At 39.1% G+C, this 20,103-nt stretch overlaps 1 protein-coding gene across 1 annotated transcript in view; it reads right to left on the reverse strand.

The window, feature by feature from the left end:
• Atp8a (ATPase 8A) overlaps positions 1–20,103 on the reverse strand; it is a 79,849-nt gene that overhangs the window by 15,996 nt on the left and 43,750 nt on the right. Inside the window, exons 3-13 of the mRNA XM_049841108.2 lie at positions 13,403–13,529; positions 8,428–8,611; positions 6,486–6,646; positions 4,865–5,062; positions 4,265–4,389; positions 3,689–3,835; positions 3,320–3,429; positions 2,951–3,124; positions 2,420–2,600; positions 1,129–1,302; positions 59–363 (exon numbers count right to left, since the gene is read on the reverse strand). Coding sequence (XP_049697065.2) covers positions 59–363; positions 1,129–1,302; positions 2,420–2,600; positions 2,951–3,124; positions 3,320–3,429; positions 3,689–3,835; positions 4,265–4,389; positions 4,865–5,062; positions 6,486–6,646; positions 8,428–8,611; positions 13,403–13,529 — 1,886 coding nt within the window. The remainder of the gene's footprint in view (positions 1–58; positions 364–1,128; positions 1,303–2,419; positions 2,601–2,950; positions 3,125–3,319; positions 3,430–3,688; positions 3,836–4,264; positions 4,390–4,864; positions 5,063–6,485; positions 6,647–8,427; positions 8,612–13,402; positions 13,530–20,103) is intronic.

The following is a 20,103-nucleotide window of genomic DNA, read 5'->3' on the forward strand; positions in this document are numbered from 1 at the left end:
GTCTCAAACGTGGTCGTCAGAAAAATAAAATGAAACATATGCCCAAATACAAAGGTACCTGTAGTTTATCCTCAATAGCAGTAGCGCCAAGCAACCTCAAATTATTCTCGATCAACATGGCCGCTTCCTCAATCTTCTGTTCCCTATCCTGTATCGCGATGCTAGCCTTGTGGTACGTATTCGCCCAGTCCTGGTAGAACTGTTCGGAGATGTCTGCGACCGCGAAGACCAGGGTTCGGAGCCCGTCGCAGGCGAACAGCTCGAGGTGCGAGAGTGTGGTGTCGGCGTACTGTGCGTGAGCTCCGCCTGCTAGTCGCGGGTAGATCACTGAGTCCGCGCCCTTGCAGTATAGCTTGATCTCACCTGTGTATGTGGATGATTTAATAAGTGGGGTTGATGAAGTTTACGAACAATGAAATAATTGTTGTCTTGTGGAATTAAAGCCAAATGTTTTTTCTAGCATTTCATATAGTTTTTTACTAACGTGTAGAAATTCTCGGATTTATTACAATATAGGAACGTTTTTTTTCGGCAATTAAGAGGTTGAATACAAGGAAAAATGTAATATTGAAAAATAGTAGCTTTCATCATTTATTGATGAACATTAAAGCTGTATATAACTCTTAAAGATTTTTTTTAGGTTCAACGGGTTTTTGTTAGGTTTAACAACTGTTAAAAACATATATAAAACTAGCTTTTGCCCGCGGCTTCGCTCCCGTCAACTGACTTCTCTACTTTACCCTATTTTTTTTTTCATAAGAACCTTCTCCTGACAATAACAAACACAACAAAAAAAGAATTAGCTAAATTGGTCCAGGCGTTGTTGAGTTATGCGCTTGCCAACTAATTTTGCGATTCATTTTTATATTATAGATGTAGTGTTCAAAGATAAATATAAACCATCGTACCACAAAAACTTTTAAACGTTTGTTTAACACTTGTCTGAAAAAATACAGATTATGACGTTGAAATAAGGTCAGTTTTGTAGCCATACGTTTTTTAGATAAGTGTTCAACATATGTTTAAGTTTTTTTAGTATGGCTGCAATCGTTTTAAACGGATTTACTTTGGTCGAAAAAGTCACATCAGAATCTACCAGTATGAATATGGGTGTAAATATTAGTTTACCTGAGGGTGTCCTCACGATGACGGACATGCGCTTCCGCGCGGAGGTGAAGTCGAGCACGTTGAGCACGGCGAACTCCTCGCAGCGGCCGGCGGCGCGGACCCGCACAGCACGAGGGGTGCGCTGGTCGAACTCGTAGCCCAGCGCCGCCGCGCCCAGCACCAACGCACGCTCGTCTGTAGGGGGATATAAACCTTACAATATGTGCCGTAACAACAAGTGATGACGATGATGTCCTACCAGCCGATTATACTATCGGCCTCGGCGGCTGTTCTCATATAAGGAGATCAGCCAGCTGTGAAGGCCATATTTGTGCACAGTGCACAAGCATTTGCGCAGACACAGGTGCAGTCCCTATTCCTTCATTCTCATAGTCAAATGAGACAGCAATCCGACACGACCGGAGAAAGCTCAGGCTCTCCGATGCACGGGTGTAACTATTATCACCAACTTCCAAGCTCAGAGCTACTTTAAGAAAGTGGGTCAGCGCTGAAAACCAGCGCTGTTGTCTCGTGCCTGCGTGTGCGTGACACAGCATTGAGGCCACTGCCTCGAATTTTGCGGGCAGCGGGGCGGCAGCGGCGGCGGCGCGTTCGGTCACCGTTTTGAATGGAGCTCACCGCTCGTTGCCCGCTCCCCGCGCCGCTGCATTCGAGGGCCGGTCCATTTGATTATACGCGTAAGATCCTGCCGCTCCCGCGCCGCCGCCGCTGCCGCCCCGCTGCCCGCAAAATTCGAGGCAGCGGCCTTATGCTGAGCGCTGCCCCTTTTTCACGCATAAGTGACGCAGCTGCAGCGCTTTTATTTTTTGTTTTACTGTTTTTTTTGTCCCTAGATTTATTTGTTTGTATTTGTGTGTGTTTGTTTTCTGCGTCATTTTGTGTGTAAAATAAATGGTTTTTCTTTCTTTCTTTCTTTCTTTCTCAGGTATCACAGTATGGCACACGGCCAGCATGGTGAGGAACTCGCGGATGACGCCTGCTGTCGGATGTACATCTAACATGTACAATGTATGATACCTGGTGAGGCCGCGTGGTAGTTGAGCTGGTCCCCCACTCGCTCAGGTATCACAGTATGGCACACGGCCAGCATGGTGAGGAACTCGCGGATGACGCCTGCTGTCGGATGTACATCTAACATGTACAATGTATGATACCTGGTGAGGCCGCGTGGTAGTTGAGCTGGTCCCCCACTCGCTCAGGTATCACAGTATGGCACACGGCCAGCATGGTGAGGAACTCGCGGATGACGCCTGCTGTCGGATGTACATCTAACATGTACAATGTATGATACCTGGTGAGGCCGCGTGGTAGTTGAGCTGGTCCCCCACTCGCTCAGGTATCACAGTATGGCACACGGCCAGCATGGTGAGGAACTCGCGGATGACGCCTGCTGTCGGATGGTTCCGCTGTAAGTTCTGGTACAGCAGGGTGTCTTCCAACTTCTCGTTGGGACCTGGAGCGCTGTAGATTATCTGGAGAATGAAAGAAGAGAAGTTCGCTAAGTGACAGCTTAACTGGTCTATCGGTCGGTCAGTCCGTAAAAAAAGACCATGTTTCAGAAGGCAAGTAATATTGGTATAGGTCTAGGCTGTCATTTGAACAGTTTTGATAGTAGTTAAATGTAATCAAAAGCCTGAAAGTCTGACAACCAGTCTTACCTTGGGATCGTGTTGCCTCGATGACTGGGTTCAGAAAGTCAGATAGGCTGAGAAAAGCCTAAGCAGATGATGAGATATTACTTGGAACTATCAAACTCTTTACATAATAATTATGACATAACAGAAAGTTACATAAAACAATCTACTAATTATAAGAAGCTGACCTCCCCAATAGTACACTTGCGGAACTCCATGACGTTGCAGGTGAGGGTGCCGGTCTTGTCGCTGAACACGTACTTGACCATGCCGAGCTCCTCGTTGAGGTTGGACGTGCGCGCCATCGCCGGCGTGTCCGTCGCCACGTGGTACATCTCCACGTCCATCGCTATGAACTTAGCCTGCCGAATGGACATAAAAAATCGAATTTCGAACTTTGGAGCAAAACTTTTTTAACGTCTACATTTACAAAAGACAGCCTCTAAAACGCTTTCAGTGTGTTTTGCTAGGAAGGGGAATTAGAGCAAACAACTTCCCAACAACCGATAGTTATTTATAGGGTAAAAAACTAGTTATAAAGAATTTGTGATACTTACTTGAAAAAATCTAACTATTTCAGCAGTAACTTGTAACGATATAGGTATAAGATTGTTGTACAATATTAAAAATGTCAAAAAGTTAAATCCGAAATTTGCATTCTGCGCCTCTGTAACAAAAAAAAAACAACATAAATAAGTTTTTTATTTAAAATAATTCTTAGTACATGGTAAGTAATTTCCAAGAATCAATGTTGCTTGACCTTTCGCTGGGCTTGTAAAAAGATTAGTTTTAAAGTCCTTTAACTGATGGCAATTTCTTTATATTGGGAAAAGGACTTTGCCTAACCATTGGGCAGCAAGTTAGCAGGAAACAGTTAATCATACTTGTGTTGTGGGCAAGATGTACTAAATATGTACATAGCTTACCCTCTAACCCAATATACCAGTCGGAGTGCGCCCGCATCCACAGCTCGTTGAAGCCGGCGCTCAGCAGCGACAGCGTCAGCAGGATCAGGAACAGCATCAGGATGTGAGTGTTCGTCTGACGGTCTATTGACGACCGCTTCAGTGGGGCTGCCCAACAAAACAAGAAAATTAATTCCACTTATGTGTAGAAGGTCATGATGGAATCTGACTCAATTCTTAGAAATTAATTAGTATTTATTACAAAATTCTGATTACTATATGTTCTGAAATCGATGTCACATGCTCTGATCTATGATCCTGTAATAACCTAGAAGTTGTTGCGCAGAATTAATTAATGGCTGTAGATAGGACATTTGATAAGTTTATTAAAATTAGGGTTACGAAATTTCTACAATGGTGTTACTACAATGGTTTCTACAAAACTATACAGACTTCTATGAGAGAATTTGAAAATACCTTAGAGGGATAGTCACTTTATCAAGTAGCGAGAGCAAGATTTAACTAAGTAGAGTTCGACGTACCCTAGCTGCTTATCTCTTTACATGTTACTTCTAGCCAGTATGTAGTACATGTTACCTTTAGTGGAGTTCTTCATGAGCTTGGTCTCGTGTCCGGTGTACACGACCACGCCGTAGATGTAGTTGGTGTTGCGCAGCATCGACCCGCGGAGCAGCATCTGATCCAAGCCCAGGGGTATCGTCCTAGGCGAGGAAATATATATCATTTTAGAAATTATATCATAGTTATTCTATAATAATAATTAAGTACAGAGGGTATAAGTGAACATAATACACGGTAGTGGGGTGCGTCATTTCAATTTAGACCAGCTAATACTTTTATATAATCGGAATTTTGAGTATAAACAATACATTGTAGTTGTCTTTAATTGTAGCGATAAATAAAGAACAAAATTGAATAACACGCATGATATGTACAATAGAGTATTATTCGATTTTAATATTATTTTGCTAGGACTGCAACCATGATTATATCTCAAATAAGTAGCAGATTGCTCAAGTTTTAGTTCAAGTTCATCGATAACATGGACGTCCATTTTCTCAAAAACACTCGTTCACTATTCATTCTAAAGCTCAATTTTCAAAGTAAACAGTTATTTTCAGAAAAATTGACGTTTATACGGTAGGTAAACTCAGGCTTATTATAACTCATCCTTACTTAGCAGTAGGCTCCTTCAGCATGCCGTTGAACTCATACAGATGCCTGTTCGGCTGTTCACACTGCAGCGTGGCGGTGAAGTCGGCCAGAGCCTGCGTGTTGTCCAGCCGCGCCGTGTCCGGGTGAGCCATGCGGATCTTCAGGTTCGTCTCCCCGTCCAGGTTTGAGGTTTCGATGAACGATATGCCTTGTGGTTCACTGTGGTAGAAGATTTGGGGTCATGAGATGGGTAAGTTTGCTTATAGAGTCAAATGTAATCAATGCCTTTATCGTGGATCATAAGTACATAACACATAAGTGGTGAAGGGTGAGCATTTTGGGTGCTGTCTTTTGTAAATTTCTGACGTTTGAAAAGTGCTGTTTTGCAGCCTAATTTGAATAACTGACTTTTGATTTTGATTTTTGAGTTAGTGGAATTTCTGTTCTTTTTGAGTAACAGGTCTTTAATATTTGAAATGTGTTCTTATTTTGGGTTGTTAAGACTTTCCGGAATTTTGGTGAACTTCGTAACTAAAGTCCAGTTGTGACTCTATAAAGGCAGTACTTCCATGTAAAGCATTGCTATTTTGTAGTCACGTGATTAGACTGAAAGATATAATCAGAGGTTTATTGGGAAGAGGCTACTATATATTTATCTCGACCACGCTGTTTCTATAACGATGATACAACCGCGTGTTGTTTACATAAAATAAAACATTGATGATCTTACTTATTCAAGGCGGTATTATATTAATTTATTTACGATGCATGACTAATCATATCCATAAAAGATTGATGAATTAACAACTATTTAAAAGTATTACGTATTGTCGAATGCACACAGAAGCGCAGAGAGCGAGCGACCACGCAATTCTCTACAGCAATTATTTTTAATTGGTGCATAATGCTTAATGAGTTGCTGACCTTGTGGACACAAACACACGGACAAACAGTCGCGAATATTATAGTTTATTGAACATTGACGTCGCTTCGTTCAATTGTTATTCTGTTTGTTTGTTTTTGTTGGGGGACGGTCATAGTGTTAACAACCGAAACGGTCGTTAAAGGATTTTTTGTCCGTACTTCATACGATTATCTTTATTGGTCGAGCGTTTACTCAAAAGTGCTATAGGTATAAATACATACAGCAGTTCACGTAATTTATGTTTGTCTAGCGTGGAAATTACCCCTCTTTTTGTTTGTGTACATACAAGTAAATGATACCCTGGTTGTTATTTTGTCACGCCATGTGTTCGATGTCAGTGAAAGTAAGATTGCAACATTAACCATAACATATTGGAATATGAACCGCAATTGAGTACTGCGGTTTGTTGCGGTGAAGGTGTGTTTAATGCATATTTGTGCAGGGTTTCATACACGAATTTATCTCTAGTTTGTATTAATAACATATGTTTCAAATTTTGAAATTCCAATTAACGGGTATAGATGTCTGATTGATAGATAGTCGCTTCAAGTTGCAAACCGATGCTGCACGAAGACGAGAAAATCGCGCACAAATACAAACATATCTGTACAAACTTTTAACAGCCCTCTATATGCATCGGGGGTTAACAAACTTTCACATCATAGGAAGGCTGGACTGCTGACTATACCTGTGAAGTTACAACACTCCCACGCTCACCTGGAGGCCAGCATGACGATATCAGCGGGGAAGAACTGGTTGTTGACGACCTTGCAGACGTCTCCGACCAGCAGCTGCTCCCAGCTGATGGTGCTCCACCGACCCTCGCGCAGGATGTCCACGCTGCGCCTGTTCGTCTCATCGTCTGCTCTGTGACGTTTCTGAGGGGGAAAATCATCATCATCATCTCCTGAGCCTGTTCCCAACTGTGTTGGGGTCGGCTTCCAGGCTTTCTTTACTAACAAACGGATAAGGGTGTCTGTCAAAAAGAGTCCAACAAATAGTTCCGGTTGTAGTACGCTTATTTAGACAGCAAAAGTAAGTAAACAAATATAACAACAACATAACATGGAAGCATCATGTATCTTGGGTAGAATTAACGATAATTTTAATCTAAGTGGATTAATGAGTTTTCTGTGGTTTCGAGACAAACCGCAAGTAACATAATCAGCTAAAATAATCACTGACCTACATTACCTACCTAGTATGCCGCAGTATATTATACCACGATAGATAGATATAATTGTAACTGGATCTGCGTTTTATGGTTTATTCATGGAAAGAAACAGATAATATAATATTTCGACTGGTTGGTACATTAGCATTTCTTTTAGCATTTTTATTTTACGATGACCCATTACAATCTACTTACAGCAATGCTTTGCAAGCTTATGTTTAGATTGCAATAGTTGATTCAACAAAATTACCTACTAGTGAACATATCTACCAAGCACCATAACAAATAGAACCGACCACGTTATCAGTCGGAATAGAAGCGTTAACAAACGATCATAACATCACACTACTGGGTTTTATCTACAAAATTCATGAAGGTCAAAGGCACACAGCTCCTATTAAAGGACCGTCCAACACGGCGTGAATGTGTGAACCCTTTTAGAACAAATAAGCTAGTATTTCGAGGGACATTCGTGATACTAGTCTAAATACGTTAGATGTTTAGGCGTTTAGAATAACATGGTTTGGTAAATATTATGACACGCCACATTTGGGGACAATTCCAAGGAAAATGTTACTTTTACCTTAAATATCGTGTGGGTTATATAGTTATGCGAGTTTTAACTCCTCATGTGGGTAAATAATATTCGTATCGAATAATTTGATTAATTCAATTTATCACGCAAAAGCTCATTAAATCGTATAATTACAAAAAAGCTATGGCGTAGTATCAAATTAAATAAAAATTTGAAATATTGTTGATTAAGTTTAAGCGTGGGCTTAACAGCATATACCTTCACGGCCACAAAATAATTTCAATGATTGATAGACCAACCAAAATAAAAGTCATCAATCAAAACTTTCAGAATTTTTCAAAAGATTAAATTAAATAAGTATAATCAAGAAACACCCACGTTGCTCCGTGAAAAAAACATGGTGAAATCTGAAACAATTCCCTGAGCGATCTTTTCTCACATTTTCTTGTTCGAACCTCTTTGGTACATACCATACATTACTACATACTTTACATATTTTACATAACTTTTACACCAGCTGATCTCCTGATGTCTTTCCGGTCGTGTCGGATTGCTGTCCCATCGGGCTGTGAGAGTGAAGGAATAGGGAGTGCACCTGTGTCTGTGCAAATGCTCGTGCACTATAATAAAACTAGCTGGTGCCCGCGACTTCGTCTGCGCAGGTTTAGTATTTCGAACAATATGTTTACAAATTGTAGCCTATGTGTTATTCTGATGTATAAGCTATATTATTGTAAAGTTTCATTAAAATCCATCCAGTAGTTTTTGCGTGAAAGAGTAACAAACATCCATACATACAAACTTTCGCGTTTATGATATTAGTAGGATATGTCCTGCGCAGCTGGCTGATCTCCTTAAATGAGAACAGCCGCCGTGGCCGAAATCGGCCGTGGACGCCATTATTACACCAGCTTATAAGAACTCCTTAACTTCACAATGAATATACTTACGAAGTCTTCAACAATTTCCTTGATGGCGCTGACGGAGAGGATGAGTATGAGTGGCGTGAGCGTGGTCCACCGACCCGTGGGCGACACGTCGGGGATCTGCTGCAGCAGCGCGATGAGAAGGAAGAAGCAGTTCGAGTAGCGACGGAACTGCTCGAACAGGAACAGCGGGATGAACGAGGGTACGCTGTGGAGGAAGATGCAATATAAAGACACAGAATTCATATGAGCTTATGGTAAGATGGTTGTTGGGTCTGGCAGTTTTAGGATGTCTCATTAGCATGCCAGACTCGCCAGGCTGTGGGTAATGCCTGAAGACCTGGCATCGGATAAAATATTTCATTGGATTTCCAAGTGGAATCAAGAGCAGACTGGAATCCGAATACGAGCCCCATTCATGGCGGGATTAACTGTACCCATACGCTTATTGCTCAATCTGAATTGATGATACTTATCAGCGCTCTATAATTATAAATAGTGTTTATTTCAATGTTATGTACGAATGAGTTTCTATGAAAACCTAGAAGTAAGCCTAAGTAAGTAGCCTAAGCCTTGTTAGAAGGACTTAAACAAGTGGCAGCTATAAAATTACTTTTATAGTATTCCGATACGATTGCATAGTGGTTAGCGCTTGACGATACTGATAACAATGTGCTATAACACTAAGTCTAATGGTTTCCCTGTTATACGAGGAAAATTATATTTTTTTAACTTGCCCACAGGTCTTTACAAGGCCTGCGTATCTGTTTTGTTATAAACTGCTGATGCTATTTTGATAATATTTGGACAGAGGCCAAGGCGTGAAATATCACAATAAAGACTTTAAGACTTCCTAGTTTCCTATCTGGGTCCTAGAAGTCGCGCGCCTCGGGAGTAAAAGATACCTTGTCTAAATGTACATAAATAAACAGTAAATCGTAAAATCTTCGCACTTCACGTACGAGTTAAACTTTGGAAGACTGAAGCGTAATTCTACAAACAAAAGTTTCGAACATAAGTTATTTTCCGCACACTTTTGTCAGCATATAAAGGACGACGGAACAACAGAGGGGAAATATAATGCGAGCCGAGTCCCGCCTAGCTCCGAGGTTAAATGTTTTATGTACTGTAGTATATGTATAGTAATGAACTTATACGTTAAAAGGCTACATTTTTACGAGGGCATACAAAATACATGGCATCCACTTAAATATCTAGTTACCTTGATAGTATTCAAGTTGACAATCATGCCTAAGTAATGATAGTTCCGAAGCTTTGATCGTATCGAACATAATTTTGTAGTGAAAACATCGATAAATTATAGGTATCGTTTGAAGGCACGTCCCTAATTTATGAAATTCTGTTTGTTTTGAATGAAAGAAAACGTTTGTTTGATATATTATTGAACATAATGTTTGTGTTTGTTTGCTGTCCTGGACCTAATGTATAATTTATTTCGGATTTAAAACTTCTATAATTTAGTCAAATGGAAATTCAATTTTCTAGCAGTTATTTCTGATGTACTTTAATGATGAAACTTTAGTCGTTAACAAGCTTTTAGAATTGAAGTTTTGACTTATCACGTGACAATAACTTTATTTTTGTCTCCGATGGCAATTATTAATTTTCACAGAACTCGTACCGAGGAGCTTCCGACAACTCAGACTGTTACAGAAACAGCTTGTCTCTGTAACAATAAGGCCTTCCGCTCTAGCACCTATATGATAATTTATTTTCAAGAGGAAAGAGATTGTACAGTCCTACGTGACAGGAACATTGTGACATAAATTAAACAGCACGTTTCGCCCATTCCACTCGCGTATCTGTCCAATATTTACAATGTAACGTCGCCCTAGGATGTCATACATTATCTCATTACTCGTATCAGTTGGCGGCGAATTTCACAACGAAAATATTCCGAGTTTTCGGGACCACATTTACCTACATGTTTGATATAAATTTATAATTAATGCAACAATATGAGCAAGTCTCACAATGCGCTGTTTACATTCTATATACTAATTGTTCCTTACAAGGTATGCGGTACTAACTACGTAATATTGTAGATCTAACCGATTAAATAGGTTGGTATATTCAACTAAGTTACTGCAACTAACTGCGAGTTGGCGTATTCATGAATGCAGATTCACATGTCCATATTTATGACTTCTATTAGTGGGTCTCTTGTTACTATACTGTACATTTAATGTGGTTGTACCGCAAATACTTCAAAATGTATAACCATATTATGGTATTCACCTGGTCAGACCCAGACCTTCCTTAATGGATGTCACCTACATCACTTGGTCATCCACTTGACGCATCAATTCTAGGAAAACACGCGGGAAGCATAAGTATAACTCTTCACATAGGATGTACGCGAGATTGATTGGATAATGCACGTGGAACAAGTGTTCGCTAACCAGCTGCGTGGAGTCACGCCAGTTCCACACGCCAGCAGGTGAACTTGACACTCGTCACACACTTACGACATGCCGACACGTACTCACGCTTATCAGACCAAGTGTTTAAAGCAAAAAGAACTCCACAGAACTGATATGAAACCTCATTCCACTAAACTCTATAATGCGAAAACTTGTATGAGTTTGCGAGACAATCTCATTGTGAATTTTCTCATAAGGAGCTGAACGGAAAGTTCTCGAGTGCTCGAGGACGCGGCTGGTGATTCAAATAAGGGAACATTGTAATTAGCAGCCACGCATTCATTGCCACGCGTCATGTCTCCTTCCTTTTATGAAGTTTCAAAGTCACTGTATGACGAAGTAACAAATTCCAGAATGTAGACCGTAGTCGCATAACATACATAAATGCTTCATTTCTAATATTGACGAGGACTTGCATTACGATCCTCAACTCCTTTGTACATTTTACCTCCGATTGTGTGATCCGAAGCTGCATTGGTAACAATAGACTCGCCCCCTTTATTCCCATAAGGGAAATTTGAAAGTGCTTCCAGCCAGTACGTTTATACGGCATGTCATTCGGCGGAAATAGGCATAACGCTCTATGTTATTAACCCCTTCAAAGTGCAATGCACCATTCATATTTCATGGCGATTGTTCAACTATTGCGACTGCTATTCTCATAGTGAATGTGTTAGGATTCCCTTTGTAGTTGTCAGGGCCTGAAGTACTTGTTGAAAGGTAATAATAATGGTGGGAATATTGTTGCAGTCTCCATGGAGATACAAGCGATATATTAGGCAGTATGACATCAGTACGGTGTACGGTTTTCGGGCAGTCGGCCAAGCGTCGCGGCGCGTAAACAATGCGCTGGGTATACAATGCAGCTTCGGTGTTTAGGCACGCTCATTGTCGCCTGAATAACTTTACGATGTTTTACGATGTTTTGGAATGGCCCGCCAACGTCCAGGGCCTTAAGTACATCCTATTTCACACATATTTATGTGCTACATCCTAGAGTTATATTATGATAAGACTCATATAAAATTAAAGACGAGATGTGAAGATCTTAATTCAACTCTCGGTTTTCATCCACATATTCAAGAATTAATCCCTACATAATCTTCCGCCAATGTGGGGCTTTAAAGTGTACCGTGAAAGGAAAACCTAGCTTTTCCTCCACAAACAAGGCGGATATGTTTTCAAAATGAAAGCAATAGTGAGCAGTGAACGAATACGTTACCAATTTCATGAATGTGAAAGTCACTGTTTGTTTATTTATCTTTCGTTCCTCGACTGAATGAAGATAAAACGGAATTGCGCACGAAACCACAACTATTCGGTAAACATAGGGCTGCCATCCGTCCGGGTTTCCCCGGATTTGTCCTCGTTTGGAGGCCGTCCGGGGGCCGTCCGGGCGGGGTTTCAAGAAGTGTCCGGGGAAAACCCGGACATTTTTCATAGGGCTATCTTAACCTATGGTACCTGGCTATGCGAATAACCCGGGCGCCTAATAATGCAGAAGTCGAAGTATCCCGAAACTCCAAAATTTTCGCGCTCGCTTCGCTCGCAGCTTCTTTTCTTAACACATTTTTTTTTACGTTTAACTACTTTAATATCCCAATATTCAAAAAATTTTGCGCTCGCTTCGCTTGCGGCTTCTTCACTTTGCGGATTTTTTTATTATACAAGTTTAGGTGCTTTAGTGACCCAAAACTCAAAAATTTCCGCGCTCGCTGCGCTCGCTGCGCTCGCGGCGGCTTCACTTTACAGTTGTTTGTATTTTTCAAAATTTTTTTGTCTAACCTATCAAGAAGGTAACTCCTAGTTTCCATATGAGCTTTCTTAATTATGACCTTCGAAATACATTAAGTCACAATCTTTCAATACTAGGTACTACATGAGCTAGAGACGGCCCTGACTTTTCATGTGAGGAAGGACCTCATTGAATTTAAGTAATATGATAATATTAAAAATTAGGTCTAGTTTTGTTAAACAAAATAAATCGGACTCGTCCGGGGAAAAAATGCGATTTACGCCAAATGTCCGGGTTTTTTAAATATTTGTCCGGGTTTGGCGAAATTCGAAATGGCAGCCCTAGGTAAACATCTAATGCTATTCACCTAGTAAATTAACTAAATAAATATTTTTCTCGCGACTCAGTTTTGTAAAACTTGACTGTTTTAAACTCGACAATGCAAGACTCACACTAATTTAGAATTTCAATTAAAGTTTTAAGGAATTGGAAACCTCCCTTTAACGTAGGTAGGTGGAATGTGGTTGAGACCTTTCTAAGAACATTGCGGAAGGCGCCGGGGCGCCACATGTAAGTGACACCTCCCGTGGTCTGCATATACATTAGCATATATAACATCTTACTTTTCCCGTAACTTCGCTACGAGAAAAGTAAGCCTACAATTTATATCGACATATTTCAGTAAAAATGTTCAATTGTTGTATTTTTTTTTGTCTTAGTGGTGAAAATTGTATGTCGAAAATTCATAAAGTAAGCTGATTGGCTTCTCAATCGAAAATTTCGGATTTAATATATGTATTTACCAAAAAGACAAGCTTACCTATATTTCGCTGTGGATATTCGATTGTTTATGAACTTGATAGGCTGCGGTCTGTTGATGAAGATAATTCTGTTCTGTTCGAGAGGCGCCCCGTCTGTCAGGCCCGATGTCGTCGCCTCGTCCTCATCTAGAACAAAAAGCAAATTTAAAACACGAGTACTGGAGAATCTTGGCATTGGGACTGATGCAATTACGGAAATACGGAGTAGTAAAGCATTTCTTAAACGAATGCTGAAAAGCTTGGATCTTTATTGCATTGCGTTTAATTGCAATTTTGACGAGTACTTCAACGGATTACTGTCGTCTCGTAGATTACATGAGGGTTACATCATGTAAGACTAACATTCAACCACTACGATTTTCTCGAAGCATACCTATATTATTTTCCAAATACGCTATTTCTTTACTACGTCATATGAACAATATAAAATAGGCTCAATCACTGCAAAAAACTGATCTCGTTAGGGTCAGAGCAGTCCGCACTTTAGTTCAACAAAATTTTGGGGAAAGTTGATCGTTCAGTTACGGCAAACTTTTAATTAGTCCATTTTCAAATTAAAATGTCCGAGAGGATTATTCAGTTACTATTGTGGTAAATTTACTTCCCCAGGTAAAACGTGAAAACCTCTACAAAAGTATTATTCTTTGTGGTTTTGTTGTTATGGTTGCATTTCTAGATGTGCTTAGAGATGTCTTTATAACTTCAAATTCTCTCTTCAAAACATCTAAAAACGCGTCAGTAATTTAGCACGAAATCACGGACACGAGACTACGTAATGCAGTTAGTAACTATCTGAAAATACCCCAGGATGTGACCGACCGTGCAACGAGGTAAAGGTCGCACCGTGGTCGCTTGTTTATTTCCATCCGTCTTGTCATGAGGAATCATTCGAAAATTAAGCTTACAACCGAAATGCATCATCGCTGATGTCAGTGCATATATTCGATATAACACGATCGAGTAAATTTATATAACTCTAGTGTGATATCATGACTGAAAGCAGTGCTCAGACGTTTATTAACGTAAGAAGCACAAAAAAGCGGTTGCCGTTAGCAATCGGGTCAGTGCAAAAAGAGAAAACATGAAACGTTTAGTTATATCGCTGACAACTTTCTATTGAAAAATTGACGTTTTACACGGGTGCTGAGCTGCAGAAATAAGTATAGCTATTTGTTAACATGACTTCAAGGTAATTTAATTACGACTTCGCGGAGTATATCGTGTCTCCTGGCGGAACGGCCAGATGCAGCCAGTTTTTTCACGCCAGTATGATAATAGCACATAAAACACACAGCCAACTTGACCTTTGAAAATGCTATTAAATAAAATAACCTTCACAATGAACCAAAAATATAATAATGAACATTTTACTGAAAAAAGAGCTTCATAATGTTAACAGTACAGTTTTGATTAATTAGCAGGAGCCTGTTCGGCGTACAAAGCGAGCGTGTACAACGAAACGAATTAATTGTTTTTGTTAATGAACATTATTCCCCCATCGGGATTGTTATACAGAGAAATGATGAAAACGTTAATGAACGCTGTTTTCCAGATAAGCCTGACCACGATACCTACTCATATTACCCTAGAATAGAGTAAACAAACTACGCAGGATTGAAAGAATCCGTATTGGTGGCGTAGCTCTACTCGGGTGAAGATTGAAGATGGTTATCGGATTTCTAGACGTTCTTTTATGGTACGATTTCCTTTGAGGAAAGTATGTGCAACCTGGGAAGACCCATCAGAGCTGTTCTTAAGCTGGCCAGAACTCAGAAAGCAGGTTTATCCTCAAATGATATCATGTTTAGAATTTCATTACAGACAATATGTAGTGGGTCAAACGTTCCTGAAGTCTCGCATCCATAGGGGACGTTTATTATGCATTAAGTAGTGTAAAGGGTGACGCATACTGCATCCCAAGACGTGCATATTTGATTATATGAGTATTTATTTCAATAAAATTGATTGTTTTCCTTGCGATAAGAGGTATGAATCATATTGAACAATCGTACAGTTCTTTTATCGGTTTCAAGTCGACTGGTTAGAGAACCAATTAAGAAACTATCTCGGCAATAACATAGGTTTAAGTACTTTCCAAGGCGAGACTTGAGCACCTATAATTCAACGAAATTAAATCTAAAAGTCGCGTGTAAAAGGTAGCAGTTTTCTGTATTAGCGGATGTTGATAATAGAGCACATATTTTGAAAAAAATTAACTTATCGATACTATAATCTAAAATAAATACTTCATGCCAACACTGAATTCATTGTCCTGTGTACGCAGTTGCGAATACCTAGGGTAGGGACTAATTCGTGATTCCTGGGAGGGGCAGAGGACCATTAAAGAATTTGCTTTAGCTCACAAGAGCATCATCTTGTGGACAACCATTTATTTTGTATTAAACAACAAATGTCCATGTAAACACATTGCCATCATGAAATAAACTCGTAAAGCCACATAATACTCATTAAAACCAGCTATAAGTCAAACTACCCCCAAACTTGACCGTCCCCATTTGTTTGTTGTTGTTTAGCCTAATAAGGGTTTACTTCAGTAATAATAATATTCATGAGCTGATTGTAATCACAATACGGCGTAAAGCATTTGTGCGGGAAGGTCAAGGTCACGGCAGTTTCAAAGACAGGCTTTTTCAAGGTCAATTTGGCTACTTGCTCATTGCTGAAGTGGTGGAGTACTAACGTCGAAATTTATCGTTTTTATCACCTTGTAGCAGTGGCGGTGCATTGCAGGCTTACACTGACGCCACAATATCTTTAATTGCTTTGTTTTTATCTGTGGGAAATCTATGAAAAAGATATAATAGCTAGGGTACAATATACTTTTACTTGATAGGGCGGCATATTATATTTCTAAACATAACAAGCGCCAGTTTCAGAGTTCGATTTACTGGATATATTGATGCGTCTGAAAAGTTTGTGGAGAAAGACAATTTTCTGAATCAAATTACTAGTCACAGGCAAGGACTGAAAATGCTACAATAATTCAGTAGAAATTCAACTTTCAATCAATAGTAGGTACCTAATATAAAAAAGTTCATTATCAAGGAATGTTATCTCGGAGTACAGCAGTTTCTTCAATAATTTCTGATAACAATATTACCCGGTAGTAAATGTTGATAACACTAATAGTCAATCTATAATTCTTCATATCATATCAGTGTTAAATCAAAACAAAGTTATCAGTCTGTATTTTACTACTGCAAGAATTGTGTTAGGTTTCAAAGGGGATAGTCTCAGGATGTGCTGAACTTATTTTGAAAATTATCTCACCAATAGTTACATTATCAGTGAGTGTCATAGGTTATACTTTATATGGGTATGTACGGAAGTTGTTGGTTCGGGTTGCTAGTCAAACTGTTCAACAGGAAGATTTAGACAGAGTTGTTAAATGGAGCCATGATAACAGACTTTATTTCAATGTCTCCAAATGTTCAGTAATGTCTTTCACTCGTGCGCGCAGTCCACACCACCACTGTTATAAGTTAGAGGGTGAAACTTTGGAGAGAGTGATGGAGGTTAGAGACCTTGGTGTCTATTTTGCGGCCGATTTAAAATTCAGAAGTCATATTATTAAAGTCAGTAAGAAAGCATTTAGAAATTTGGGATTTATCTTGAGACAAGCTAATGACTTTAATAATATGGGGGCTCTCAAGGCTTTGTATGACGCCTTGGTTAGATCTCACCTCGAGTACTGTGCAGTGATATGGGGACCAAGTGAAGCCAAATACAAATTCATGGTTGAGAGGATACAAAATAAATTCACCCGATTTTTGTATTTAAAAATATACAAGGTATACCCCGGCTATCCTCTACTATACCCAACATTATTTGTGTTGGGTATGGTGGGATACTTCAGACTGGAGACTAGGCGGGAAGTGGCACTGGCTGTTTATTTATTCAAAGTATTGCGAGGTAAATTATTTAACTCCACAATTCTTATGGAGCTACGCATGTGCGTGCCGGATGGGTATGTGAGTAGGCGGCGGCGGCCGCAGCTGCTGGCGGTGCCGAGCGCGCGCACCAACCTGCTGCAGCGAGCGCCACTGACGCGCGCCTTGCACACGCTCAACGCAGTGTCGAGTAGAGTCGATTTGTTTACTTGTTCGCTGAATGAGTTCACAAGGGCCACCTATAGTATTGTTAGTATTTAAAACTTTAGTAGTGGTATTATTTTTGTGATATTATGTTTAGTTTCGTAAGTATAATGTAATTTTGAATTTTTAAATTTTATATAATGTAACTAATTTTGTCGTATTAGGCTAAGTGCCTGTAAAGATTAAATTAGCTGTGTTTTTAATAAATAAATAAATAAATAAATAAAAACACTGCATTTAATTGAATAGACAGAGTTATAGAATTAGAATTAATACTGAGTATCTAAGTTGTGTAGAAATACTTTTTGCTATTTTTCCTGAACTGAATAACAGCCATTACCATTTATTAACCACAGCTGGCAATGTTTAATAACAATGTGAGGTAAAATTGTACTCATTTCAAGTGCCTATGCTTAAAAGTCAGCCATACTTATAAAACTTATTAGTAATAGGGGAATTACTGCAGTTACCTCGGGACACTCAGTAATACATAGTAGAAAGGTGAATAAATATGTCAATCATCTAAATTTAAATATATTTACTGGGGTAATGGCTATAATTTATCCTGGAACAGGCAGTAAATCCTTCGGGACACGGGTGAAACTGTAGAAAAACAGCTAGTAACGAGATAAGATGCTCGGTTTCGAAATTATCAGTTTTTAAGATTCTCGGCATCACAAACATACCTTTTATCTTTCTGTAAATTACTCTTTTAACATGGTGTTAAACATTAATAGAACAGGTACAACTCCACATGTTTGAAGATAAGCAACTCTGTTTGTTTATACACACCATAAAATTTGGCAGCACACCGTAAAAACTGAGCAAAGAATTGATATATACAGCTTAGTTCAGATGACATCATTGTTTGTCACAATAATAAGAAAATCAATGTTTTTTATACAGCCCGTTTTAGTAAGCTACTAAATATAGTATCTTTGATGATCCTGACCTGTTTACTGGCCTCAAAATTATGCGAAACTCAACACAAGTGCCGTGAGTTACAATTTAATTGAAAATAAGATTTGCTTGACACCTAAGACCCAAATACAAGTTATCACCATCTAGTACTGAAGGTGGGTTAGATATAGAAGCTTGTGTAGGACTTACGTTGGTTCATCTTGAGCACCATGGCTCGGTAGAACCGGGAGAACGGCGCCATCACGTTTCTCTCGTGAAAGAAACGCACGATTCTATCTCGGATATCCATTTCTGAGAACTTCCAAACAACTTGCTATGCAACACACCTCATCAACACTATTTAAACACTAATAAAACGCTAAATTTGACACTCATTATCACCGCGTAGAATCGCGAAGAAAATTAAACTCAGAACTGAAATAATAACAATTTCGCACAACGACGTCTAAATAATCAACATATTCGTTTGATGCACCAGTTTTAAGTGTATTTCGGCAAGTAAACTTCAAGTGTAAATAATAACATTACTTCATTCACAGGTTCTTTTAAAATATTAAAAGTGTTTGAAATACATGTTGACATCATAAACAGCCGCTTCGTGAGTCGTTTCCTACGATCGATCTGTCCATGTTCACCGCCCATGAGTAGTGTTGCGCTATGTACACAAAGAGAGTAAAGTATCGATATCGATAACGTGTTAGTAAAATCCGGAAATAAAAAGGTTGTTATTGTTTTAATTATAGATTGATCAACTGAAAACCACTATTTTATATCAAAATTAATGAGAACAGTTAAATTCGTTTTAGATAAACTCATACATATGTATTAAGGATTTTTTTTAACTAAAAAAACTTTAGACAGTTAAAAAACTTTATCCATTCTTTTTGTGAAAGTAACAAAAATTAAGTCAGTAGGTCGTCTTAGGGGCTTTAAAATATAGAACCAAAGTTCAAGCAATAACAAATTGACGCATGGAGGAAATTATATCGATATCTATTGTTGTCGATATGATGGTCTCACTAAAAAATCTGACAGCGACACAGTGCTGCCATCTAAGCCAACAATCCAACATACTATGACAGCTGTCAGTTGTATGATTCTATTGCCATGTAGAAAATATCGGTCTGGTTACTATTATAGATTTTTTTCAAAGTATTAAAATAAAAACTGCATCACATAATGATTTTAATATTTTACCTACTATTTTCCATTCAACCTCTTGTTTAAAGTAAACGGTCCTTAGAACTAGCACGTGCTCAACTCAGAATTAACTAAATTAGGTACGCAGGGAACCGACCTTGTCACTTATTTATTTATTTTTGATTTCAGTCTAATTTACCCTTTTTATTGATTTCCGACGTGAAAAAAGCTATGAATAAATAAAATGGGATGTCTACGTCCCTACAACACCACGTGCAGAAACTTACACGTGTTTTCTAAATTAGATACTTACTAGTACCTACCTACTTTTATTCTGCGAACTTTTTATTTCTGGATATTTATAGTTGCTACAGTCATTTTATTAAATCGTAAATAATTAAGTAGTATATTCTGTGATAATAATACAACCGCAAAGTGAAATTTCTCTACTTGCTGATAATGCCGTGTGCGTAGCGAAATACCGGGCATTGATTGCCGTCGACTGGCCAAGAAGAGGAAGCTAC

This window comes from Helicoverpa armigera, chromosome 10 (assembly GCF_030705265.1).
Source record: "Helicoverpa armigera isolate CAAS_96S chromosome 10, ASM3070526v1, whole genome shotgun sequence".
Lineage (NCBI taxonomy): Eukaryota > Metazoa > Arthropoda > Insecta > Lepidoptera > Noctuidae > Helicoverpa > Helicoverpa armigera.